Source organism: Alexandromys fortis, unplaced genomic scaffold, assembly GCF_014885135.2.
Source record: "Alexandromys fortis isolate MF-2015 unplaced genomic scaffold, M_Fortis_MF-2015_v1.1 scaffold_80, whole genome shotgun sequence".
Taxonomy (NCBI): domain Eukaryota; kingdom Metazoa; phylum Chordata; class Mammalia; order Rodentia; family Cricetidae; genus Alexandromys; species Alexandromys fortis.
Window position 1 is genome coordinate 8,166,321 of NW_026068174.1, and position 10,490 is coordinate 8,176,810.

The 10,490-nt window shown below is 42.0% G+C and overlaps 1 protein-coding gene and 2 non-coding genes across 3 annotated transcripts in view; all 3 read right to left on the reverse strand.

Annotated features, from left to right (window-relative positions):
• Nucleotides 1-19: 19 nt before the first annotated feature.
• The window catches only part of Tsr1 (TSR1 ribosome maturation factor), an 11,481-nt gene continuing 1,010 nt past the window's right edge, over nucleotides 20-10,490 (reverse strand). The window contains exons 3-15 of the mRNA XM_050128903.1: nucleotides 9,854-10,073; nucleotides 9,618-9,752; nucleotides 8,736-9,160; nucleotides 7,132-7,291; nucleotides 6,611-6,768; nucleotides 4,514-4,704; nucleotides 3,195-3,357; nucleotides 2,890-3,000; nucleotides 2,182-2,314; nucleotides 1,180-1,296; nucleotides 464-604; nucleotides 300-374; nucleotides 20-195 (exon numbers count right to left, since the gene is read on the reverse strand). Of these exons, the coding sequence (XP_049984860.1) occupies nucleotides 20-195; nucleotides 300-374; nucleotides 464-604; nucleotides 1,180-1,296; nucleotides 2,182-2,314; nucleotides 2,890-3,000; nucleotides 3,195-3,357; nucleotides 4,514-4,704; nucleotides 6,611-6,768; nucleotides 7,132-7,291; nucleotides 8,736-9,160; nucleotides 9,618-9,752; nucleotides 9,854-10,073 (2,205 nt within the window). The remainder of the gene's footprint in view (nucleotides 196-299; nucleotides 375-463; nucleotides 605-1,179; nucleotides 1,297-2,181; nucleotides 2,315-2,889; nucleotides 3,001-3,194; nucleotides 3,358-4,513; nucleotides 4,705-6,610; nucleotides 6,769-7,131; nucleotides 7,292-8,735; nucleotides 9,161-9,617; nucleotides 9,753-9,853; nucleotides 10,074-10,490) is intronic.
• LOC126492490 (small nucleolar RNA SNORD91 family) lies at nucleotides 1,991-2,083 on the reverse strand. The gene has a single exon (XR_007589608.1). It is a non-coding gene; the product is annotated as a small nucleolar RNA SNORD91 family (small nucleolar RNA).
• Nucleotides 2,707-2,799, reverse strand: LOC126492491 (small nucleolar RNA SNORD91 family). Its single transcript, XR_007589609.1, has one exon. It is a non-coding gene; the product is annotated as a small nucleolar RNA SNORD91 family (small nucleolar RNA).

A 10,490-nucleotide genomic window follows, 5' to 3' on the forward strand; every position in this document is an offset into this window, starting at 1 on the left:
ACAGAATCCACTGAATCCATTATTCCATGTCCACTTCAGATGCTGCTGAGAACTCACTTTTCACCCACGGTACTGGCTCTGGTACATATGGATCATAAGTCCATTTGGGGAAAACTCGCTTATAGAGATTCATTAATACTGTATCCTGAGATTTTAGCTTCCCATCAAAACTGCACTTCATATGGCCATGGGTACCTAGAAGGAAAACAGCAAATTGGTTAAAGTAAAGCAGGCATTAAAGCAGTGAACTTTATAGCCCAATAGTCCCTTGACAACACTGGGGACTCCCAGACTCTTACCTAGAGGCTCCTTGATGTGTCCCCTGCGGCCCCACTTGGTTCTCAGTTCCACAGGCTTAAACCACATCACATCCTCTTAAAATGGAACACAGACACAAAATCAAACAGCGTCAAGCCTGTCTTCCCACCAAAGGGAATCAGATCCCTCTCGTATTCATGCCTACCTCTGTTGAAGAACATGTAACGCACCACTGCCATCTTAGTACAAATTTTGAACGGATGACCACTCAGAACAACTCTCTTGATGACCATCCTGTCTGGATCCACTGATAACAGGTGGCCTGTAGCAATGAGGCTGTGCACTCCTATGAAAGGAGAACAGCGGTTAATCTACAGGACACGCCCTTCAGCTACTGCTCTCATCTATTTAAAGACCCATGCGAGACTTTCTCAGAGAAGTGCACTGTTACCTTTCTGAGGCCACAAAAGACCAATAAAAAAATATTTCTATTGAGCCTGTCCCCCAAACCCACCTTAAAAATAGTACTCCAAGGGCTGGAGAGATGGCTCAGAGGTTAAGGGTACTGGCTGCTCTTCCAGAGGTTCAGAGTTCAATTCCCAGCAACCACATGGTGGCTCACAACCATCTGTATTGATATCTGGCGCCCTCCTCTGGCGTGCGGGCATACATCGAGGCAGAATGTTGTATACATAATAAATAAATCTTTAAAAAAAAAAAAAAAGTACTCCAAGCAGTCTCTACTCAAGTGTGCCAACAGGAAAGAACTAGCTTATCACCTGGGCTTACACCCTCAATGAGGTTGAAATTGGTATTTGGAAAAACCACCAGCATACCTTAATATAGTTAGACCCCAGGTCTAATTACAGAAAAGTTATGGTCCTAGTAGGTTTATCAATTACCATTTAGAATTCAACATACCGTTGCTTCTCTGCTTGAAAAGTAGCACAGATGCAGGAGGAAAAGTGATTGGCGCAAACACTGTCACCACTAAGGCCGCATCAGCAGTCAGGAATCTCTGAAATTTATGTTTATCAGCTTCCATAGTAAGGGTCCGAAATAAATAGAAAGAAAAGTGAAAAGCCTTGAGAAACCATAAGCAATGCAAAGGCTGTCAAAAGCTTTGCTGCTGCCACACACAGACCCACCTTTTAAAGTTATGGTAATGCTAGAGATCTACAACATATTCTCAGCCTAACTGTAACTCTTAACCAAAAGCACCGGTGTTTACGATTATGTTTTTATTTAACTATGTGTCTGGGTATGGGTATATATATCCATGTGGGTATGCATGTGTAGGTGCCTCTAAGCTGATCAGTGTGGTAGGTACTGGGGACTGAACCAGGTCATCTGTAAGCTCCAGTCTGCTTTGTTTTGAGACAGGCTTATGTATTGCATGCTGGCCTTGAACTTACTGTGTACCTTTCTCCATATTTCTCAAGGGCTAGGATTACCAGCTTCATCTTGTGTTTCTCTATACTACTCTCATTTTTTCCCCTGCATAAATACAACCAACACATAAAACCTAGTCCCATCAATAATTTTTCAACTGGAGCTTAGACTACGGTTGGCATTGAAAGAGTCCTCCAGGTAATCTGATTTTCCATTCCAGCTACTCAATGTGCCTTTATAACACCATGCGTGAGCTATGGAACTGTTCAGAAGCCCCACGTGAGCAAGCCAGCAACAAAACATATTTCTATTCCTAAAGCTCCAACTCTGAAACAATACTCATAGTAGAAGCCTCAGCACAACACAGTTCGCATCACTGGGATGCTTCAGACAGGTTCAGACATTTTGAATAAAAACATCATTGGCTCCTAAGTCAAGAGTACTGAAAATCTCTCTCACCCCAGAGACTTAAGAATTTCAAACTATCTTACTGCCTTCAACTATGAAAGACCCAGCAGCTTCCACGCTAACCTGCTGTGTGCTGAGAGAATAAAGGCGAGGCTCGGAAGCGCCTGAATCCACAATGGAAGATCAGTTCTTCTTTGGCCTTCACAGGTTCCGTGTTTCCAGGGTTCCGACTGACCACCATGTTCAATACTGACATCTGAGGACCAAATAAGAAAAAGCTTCATAGTCTAGGCATACAATGGCCTAACCTGAAAGGCAAACCAAACAAACACCAGTTTTACTCTAACATGCTAGTTAGTGACATCATACAGATGTCATTATAGTTGTTTTTACCCATCAACTGAAATTCCAGGTGCATATAGGCCTATCAGTGCTTCCATACACATGTAAGCTACATCTAACATTACAAGAGCTCAGCCTTAGTGAATGACCTTCACATTACCTGATCACCATATATCCTTATCCTCCCAACCCATCACCCACGCCTCCACAATCGTATACCAGCTGTCCCAATCCCAGTGTGCATGACCACCTAGAGAGAAGAGATCACTTTTAAGACTGCTACCCCATTCTGATCTGAAAAGACATTCTTAGAGAAGTCTCAGAGCCATACAGACCGCATCACTAAGATGCTTCAGACAGGTTCAGACATCTTGGGCATGACCATCATTGACTTCTCTATTCAGATTCCTCAATCATTCCAATGTGTAAAAAATGTACACCTTGCAGAAATATTTGTAATTCTCCATTTCCCAAAAAACACTGATTTACCTTCTGTTCATAAGGTAGTAAAGAAAATGCAATCAAGGGTGTTCCTTGCTTGAAATGCTCAACCACCGAGACAGGGACATGAGAGATATGAATTGTGACATACCAGCCGACCTGCCAGAAAGAAGCACAAGACAGGCACAGGGTTACCCTTATGGCCTAGTAGTGAGGAAACCTTTCTTCAGATCTATGCCTCATCATTCATGAAAGTGTCAACACCCAGACTCAACCTTCTCAGTTAATCATTTCTGTCCCTTATTTGTTCCCAAACAAAAACAAATGGCAAGGTGGACAAGAAGGCAAGATACCTCAGCTCCTTCAACATCTTTTTCCTCAATTTCTTTGAAGATTCTTCTTCTAGTATTAATAAAATTCTGAAACTGAAAAATCCGAGCATAATCTTGAGGAAGGTTTTCCTTAGGGTCCCAAGGAGATGTCCTGAAACTCTTGAGGCCTCTGTATTTCTGAAATCTAGAACACGAGTTTTAAAGAAAGTAAAAGATTTTTAGATGGTGCTACTTAAAACTCACCTTGCTTCTAAAATGGTCAAGGCTCTAGCTTTTTCAAAGTACTCTGACCTAGGGAAGTGGTATAATGCTTACCTAGTATACACGCCCTGGGTTCAATCCCCAGCACAGCACAACAAACCACAAAAGGCTGTAGGTCTAGCTCTTGTATTCTAGGCAGGATCATGTGTTCCATGTCTGCCTGAGCTACAAAGTGAAACTGTCTCAAGAAACTAAAAATTACTCACTAGGTATCAAAATATCCTAATGAGCTAGAACTGGGCTTGGAAATACACACTTACTAATCCTAACACGTAGGAGGTAGAGGCAGGAAGACCCAGAATAGCCTGGTCTACACGAGACCCCATCTTTCAAGCAAACAACTACCAACTAATAGCTTTATAAGAAACTATGTCCTAAAACAGCTTCTAACAAGTATTTCAGAAGCAACCTAGGCTTTTCACAGGGAACAAAGTATTTACAGTACCCACCTGATATCTGTCAAGGAATGTGGCTCTTCAACCTGCCTCATCATTTACCCAACATTGACACTGGCTTTTCGTCAGGCTTACTTCCAGGAAAAAAAAAAATCATCACCTACATTTTTTGGTTTTGCTTTTTTTGGGGTGGGGTGGGATGGGGAAGGGTAAGTTACATTGTATAACAGCAATAGCTGTCCTGAAACTAACTCTGTAGACCAGGCTGGCCTTGAATTCAGAGAGCCACCCACCTCTGCTGTCTCTGTCTCCAGAGTCCTGGGATTAAAAGTGTGTGCCACCACTGCCCAGCTCCAGAAAAAAAGAAAAAAAAAAAAAATCACCTAATTTTCTTGCTTTTGCTTTTATAAGCATTCATTCAAAACTCTCACTTCCCCAAATATATACTCGAGAGCATTTACTCCTGCAAGGAATATTTACTGATTAACTTAGGTATATCTGCTTTACTAGGGTCTTCTGAACAAATCTACACCTTGCCTGTATTTTGTTGCTTCTTACATAGCAATGTTAGTCCCTCAAGGACAAAGACAATGTGTTTTTTTTTTATTTGGTTCCTGTTCACATAGTTCTAAACCATAAAAAAAGTTTTAAATAAAACTTGTCTGAAATGATTTGTTGACTAACCGAATTCTAGCAGCCACATCACGGGGGGTATCCATTTCATCCGGAAACATCTCTTCCATTCTCTCTTGTTTATATTTCTCCAACATTCTCTCCTCTGCCTCCTCATCTACTTTCTCGTCATACAGATCATCACGCACAGACTCCCCTAGAGTCATGGTTTCACATTCCTCTTCCCCCTCGCCACTCTCATCCTGTAAAGTGGGGGATCACAAATATGCATTATGGAACACACTTGCAGTCTTAGTTAGGAAACTGAGGCAGGAGATTCACTGAGTTTGATGGTAGCTTGGGTGACAGAGTAAGACTGTCTTCAAAAAACTAATAAACCGGGGCTGGAGAGATGGCTCAGTGGTTAAGAGCACCAGCTGCTCTTCCAGAGGTCCTGAGTTCAACACCCAGCAACCACATGTTGGCTCAAAACCATCTATAATGAGATCTGGCGCCCTCCTCTGACCTACAGATAAACATGGAGGCAGACTCTTATGTACATAATAAATAAATCTTTACAAAACAAAACAACAACAACAAAAAAACCCTAATAAACCCAAAAAGGGCAGACAATGTAGCTCAATTGGTAGAGTGCTTTCCTAGCACACATAAAGCTCTTGGTGGATCCCCAGCACAGCCTAAAGCGGGACAGATTTCACGTGCCTGTAATACCAAGACCCGGATTCAGGGATATCCTCAGCTAGAGTTCTAGAGAAGCCTGAGATTCTTGAAGACTATACCCCAGAAAACCAAAAATCACAGCACCAGCAAGATAACTCAGTAAATAGAAGCACTTGTTTCCAAATGATCTCATTTCTATACCTGACCTGAGTTCTATACAGGGAACCCAAATGGTGGGAAGGGAGAAAGAAATGACTTCAGAAAGGTATTCCTGATCCCTCCGCCCCCCACAAACCAAAGCACCGGGTGCAGTAATAATACAGCACTTGGGGGGCAGAAAAAGGTGGATCACTGTGAGTTCAAGGTCAGCCTGTCTACATAGTTTCTAGAACAGAGCAAAGTAGTGAAACTGTCTCAAACAACACCCCCCCACACCCTAAAAACAATGCGTGTATGTCTGTATCCTTGGGGGTGTGGCCCATCTGGTAAAGTGCTTGCCTGGCATTTGTGAAACCCTGGGAATTGATTCCTAGCACTAGCACATCAAAAACTAAGACACAGGATGCCATAGTATCTCTATAGTTCAGGCACTGAGGAGATAGAGGCAGGAGATTAAGGAGTTCAAAATTATTCTCTGCTACACGCTGACTTCAGGACTAATACAGGAAACCTTGTCTGGAGAAATGGTATGAAGTCTTAAACAAAAACAAAGTAGCAAGCAGGCTTGGTGTCACATGTTTATGATCCTAGCTCTAGGAAGATTAAGGTAGGATTGCTTGTGTTCAAGGTCAGTTACAGGAAAGTAAGACCACCTAAAATTTTTTTGCAGATATTTCAGCAGATATCTATCCATCTGAACCCCAAAAGCAATTAAACAAATATTAATGTTCCTAGACACCTATCTGCAACTAATATAAATACAAAAATGCGCATTAGTGGGGCTGGAGAGATGGCTCAGAGGTTAAGAGCATTGCCTGCTCTTCCAAAGGTCCTGAGTTCAATTCCCAGCAACCACATGGTGGCTCACAACCATCTGTAATAGGGTCTGGTGACCTCTTCTGGCCTGCAGGCATATACACAGAATATTGTATGCATAATAAATAACTATTAAAAAAATGCACATTAGTGTGATATATAAATGAGTATACAGGCACATATGTGGAAATCTAAGGACAACTTTGTCTGTCCTCACCTTCCACCTTGGGTCAGGATCTTTTGTTTGTTACCTTGGCCTTGGTGTTCCTGAGAGTCTATCTCTACACCCAATCTTGCCATAGGAATAGTTTTACAGACTTGTACTACCACACCTGGCTTTACATGTGTTCTGGAATTCAAATGGAAGTCCTAACAAGTATGTGGCAAGTACTTTACCCAATGAGTCATTTCCCCAGCCTCAAAATAAGAGCAAATCATAAAAACATCCTTTCTGTGAGTACAGCCATATTTTTGTAGTTGTATGAATAGGTGGCCTGATGCCCATTTTCATACCTCAGACTCCTCTTCCATAAAATCTTCATGTTGTAGATCATCATATTCATCACTTTCCCCACCACTTTCACCACCTTCATCCAAAATCCATTCAGCCTGGTAATTGGATGTTCCTCTAGGGACCTTCTTTACCACCCTGGAACGTTGCTTCAATAAGTCTGTAAAACCCAAACAACTAATTTACATTATTTAAATATTAATTATACTCCCTTTCTGTATTCTCACCTATTCTCACCCTGCTACCAACATGAGAAAATAGCATCCACATGAAAACAGACTACTTCCAAATTTAATTCAGCTGCCTCACAGCAACAAATAATATGCAGCTAAATAAATCCTGTATTGGATTTAATATCACTTATTAGTTAAAAAGACAAGCCTAGAGTGATTCTCAGAGAGAAAGCAGAGCTGTGTCCAGTGTTTGCTTGGTACAGTCATGTAGTATTTGAACTCCAATCACTTCCTTATCCAGCCCTGTAAGCAAGCAGTGACAAAGAGTAAACATGTTTGCTACCACTGACCGTTTGCCTCCTCCAATTCCTCCTCTGTGGGCCAGGTTTGCTCCCCTTCCATCGGATCTGGAGTAACCTCTGTCTGTAAAGTCTCCTGTTTATCAGGATCTGCCTTCATCAGAACTTTAAGGTCTTCTTCCATGTCGACTGCAGTATCTGTAGCACAAATCTAAAACCCAAAAGCAGGGAACTGCCTGTCAGACATTAACCAAGTCCGGTAAGTCTAACTGTAACCAGAAAGATCCACAAATTAAATAAAAAATCAAAACATACCAAATTTCCAAATGGTGATCTCCTAGTATTTCAACTCTGATCCCCAGCTTAACTTTTCAGTTTGTTTCTAAAAGAAATTCTGACACTTTCCTACCTACTTATTATATTCCCTTTCAAGCAAAACTGCTCTCTTCAGAATTCAAACAAACAAACCCTTCATGGTGGTGCACACCTTTTATCTCAATTGACATAGGCAGGCAAATCTCTGCAAAGTTTGAGACCAGCCTGTTCTATACAGTAATTATGTTCCAGGCCAGCCACTGCTAGTGAGGACCAGTCTTTAAAAAAATCCTCTACTTTGTCACTATATCTAGGTTCATAGTCCCCAAGATATTCCTTAACCTGTGTGGAACTCGTAAGTCATTCATACTTCCAAATACTTGGTTGAGTCTGATCTCTCCTGTGTAACTTGCTAATGTATTCTCAATTTCCACAGCAGGCCTACACCTTAACTATATGCTACTGTAATTTTTAAATTCACAAGTGTTAGTTTTTTTCTCTAATTCAAATAAATTCTAAGAGGCCACATCTGCCACAAAGGCACAGTCAACTGTGCAGAATACCTAGGAAGTACTGGGTAAACACAATTGATTAACCTATGTCTAATTGTCCACTGCCTTACATTTCAAACTAGCAGACTCCTCACTTGCCTAAGTGTGAAAACTAGCCTCTCTGGAAATTAAATTTTCCATCCTATGCCAACTTACACACCAATATACATTCTAAAAAAAAACAGAAGCCAGGCAGTGGTGACACATACCTTTATACCTTTGATCCCAGCACTTGGAAGGCAGAGACAGGTGGATCTCTATGAGTTCGAGGCCAGTCTGATCTATCGACCAATTTCCAGGGCAGCCAGAGATACACAGAGAAACCCTGACTTGAAAAACAAAAAACAAAACAGTCCAGAGTGCCAAACCCAATGACCTGAGTCTAATCCTCTGGGCCCAAAAGGTAAGAGGAGAGATCCAAACCCTGGCAAGTTGTCTCCTGTCCTTCACACGAGTAATATGCCCTCTCTCCAGCATACAAAAATAATTCTTAAAAAAAAAATAAAAAAAAAAAAAAAGGTAAAACTTGCGGGGCAGTGGTGGTACACGCCTTTAATCCCAGCAATCAGGAGGCAGAGGCAGGCGGATCTCTGTGAGTTCGAGGACAGCACGGACTACAAGAGCTAGTTCCAGGACAGGCTCTAAAAGCTAGAGAAACCTTGTTTCGAAAAATCAAAAAAATAAAATAAAATAAAACCAACAATCTTGGGCAAGGAATGTTGCCAAGTAGAAGAGTACCTGCCAAGGCCTAGATTTGATTCCCAAAGTGAAAACCCTTATCAATCTTACCTCCATTAGCACACTTGGTTTCTTCTGGGATTTAATCACTCTAGGATTTAAAGGAAAAGGGTCCACAGGTCCATCTATCTGATTCATTTGGAAATCACCATGTCCAACAATATGCAGCAAACTATTTACATTCAGAGTCCTCCCACGAACATAGCCTGAGATTTTCAAGGTGCCCACTAAGTTACTCTCCTCACTAGGCACGAAGTCAGCAACATGGGCAAACAAGTAAGCTCGCCGATCTCGAAAAGCAAGATGCCGCTGCTTTTGGTTAGCCAACTGTCTAAGCAGTAGTCCTGCCTCCTGTTGGGTGTCCAGCAACAGGAGCTTGTCATCAGGAAAGCGTTTCTCCACTGTTCTACTTAGCTTTTTTCTGGCATCTACTTGTTTCTTTGGTGGGAGGCCAGAAAGCCCCTGGACAGCTAGTGCTGGAAGGAGAGGAAGAAAGAGCTTAGTGCCTTACTGTTTCACCATGGAAAAATTCATTTCCAGATCACAACAACATCCCAACCAACGACCACACAATTAAGTCCATCTTTCTGTTCTTTCCCCGGGCAGCACAAGGGTAAAAATTCTCTTTAAGCCAGGCAGTGTTGGTGCAAGCCTCTAATAGAATTACTGGGGACTGGGGAGGCAGAAGCAGGGGAGTTAAGCCAGCCTGGTCTACAAAGAGAGTTCCAGAGCTGTTGTTTCACAGAGAGAAAAGTAATTGAAAAAAATAATGTTTAATTTGGACACACATTCCAGAAAAGCAGACTACAACGCATTGGTTATAGTAATAAATCAAATGCCAAACACTGTGCGCAGATCAGAGTTGCACCAAAAAAAAAAAAAAAAAAAATTTTAACTTTCTTTGCTGGTCTCCCAATACTCCAATACACTTACTATAGGTGGGAAGGCCCTGAGCAAAGAGGCAAGACAGACAGTAATCCCCAGTGCTGTCCCAGCCTTCTAGTGGATCCAGGAGAAACAGGATGGTGTCAGCAACTTTAGCCATGTCTAATACAGTATGCAGATCTCCTGAAAACAGCAGATACGGTAAGAAGAGGTAGTTAGCACATTATACTTAAGAAATAGAACTACTTATAACATAATGACAGAAAAATATTGGATATTCTAACCTGGTCTTGCATATGTGAAAAACCACCGATGTTTCAAAACAGGGCTTAGAAGCATAAAGGTATGGGTGTTTCCCCATTCATTCAAGTACACTGTTCCCAAGTCTTCATTCTGAAGCAGTCTAAATGCCTCTGGAAGGGAAATCCTGCTGTGCAGAGGCACCACGAGCACCTGATGAGGAGGGCCATCCTTGCTGCCCAGCTGCCTCTTCTCTGCCAGAACCTAGCAACACAGAGGTTCAGAGACTTCACCAATCATTCGGTTCCCTATGACATCTTCAAAAACACAGATGCTGCCACACCAAAGCACAACTCCCAACCTCTTCGCTGGTGTGTAAAAGTAGCAAGGGAACTTTAACGTAAAACATTAGAAATTTTCAGAATAGGGTGTGATGGCTCAGGCCTTCCAACTGAGCACTCAGGAGGCAAGGGCAGGGGGATCTCTGTGAGTTGGGGGCCGGTCGACATACTTAAGAAAGTTCTAGGCCAGCTAGGGCTACAGAGTGAGACCATTTGTTAAGGAAAACATAGCCTGGCAGTGGTGGTGCGCGCCTTTTATCCCAGCACTCCGGAGGCAGAGGCAGGTGGATCTGTCGGGGAAAACAAAGCAAAAAAAAAAAAAAAAAAAAAAAAAAAAAAA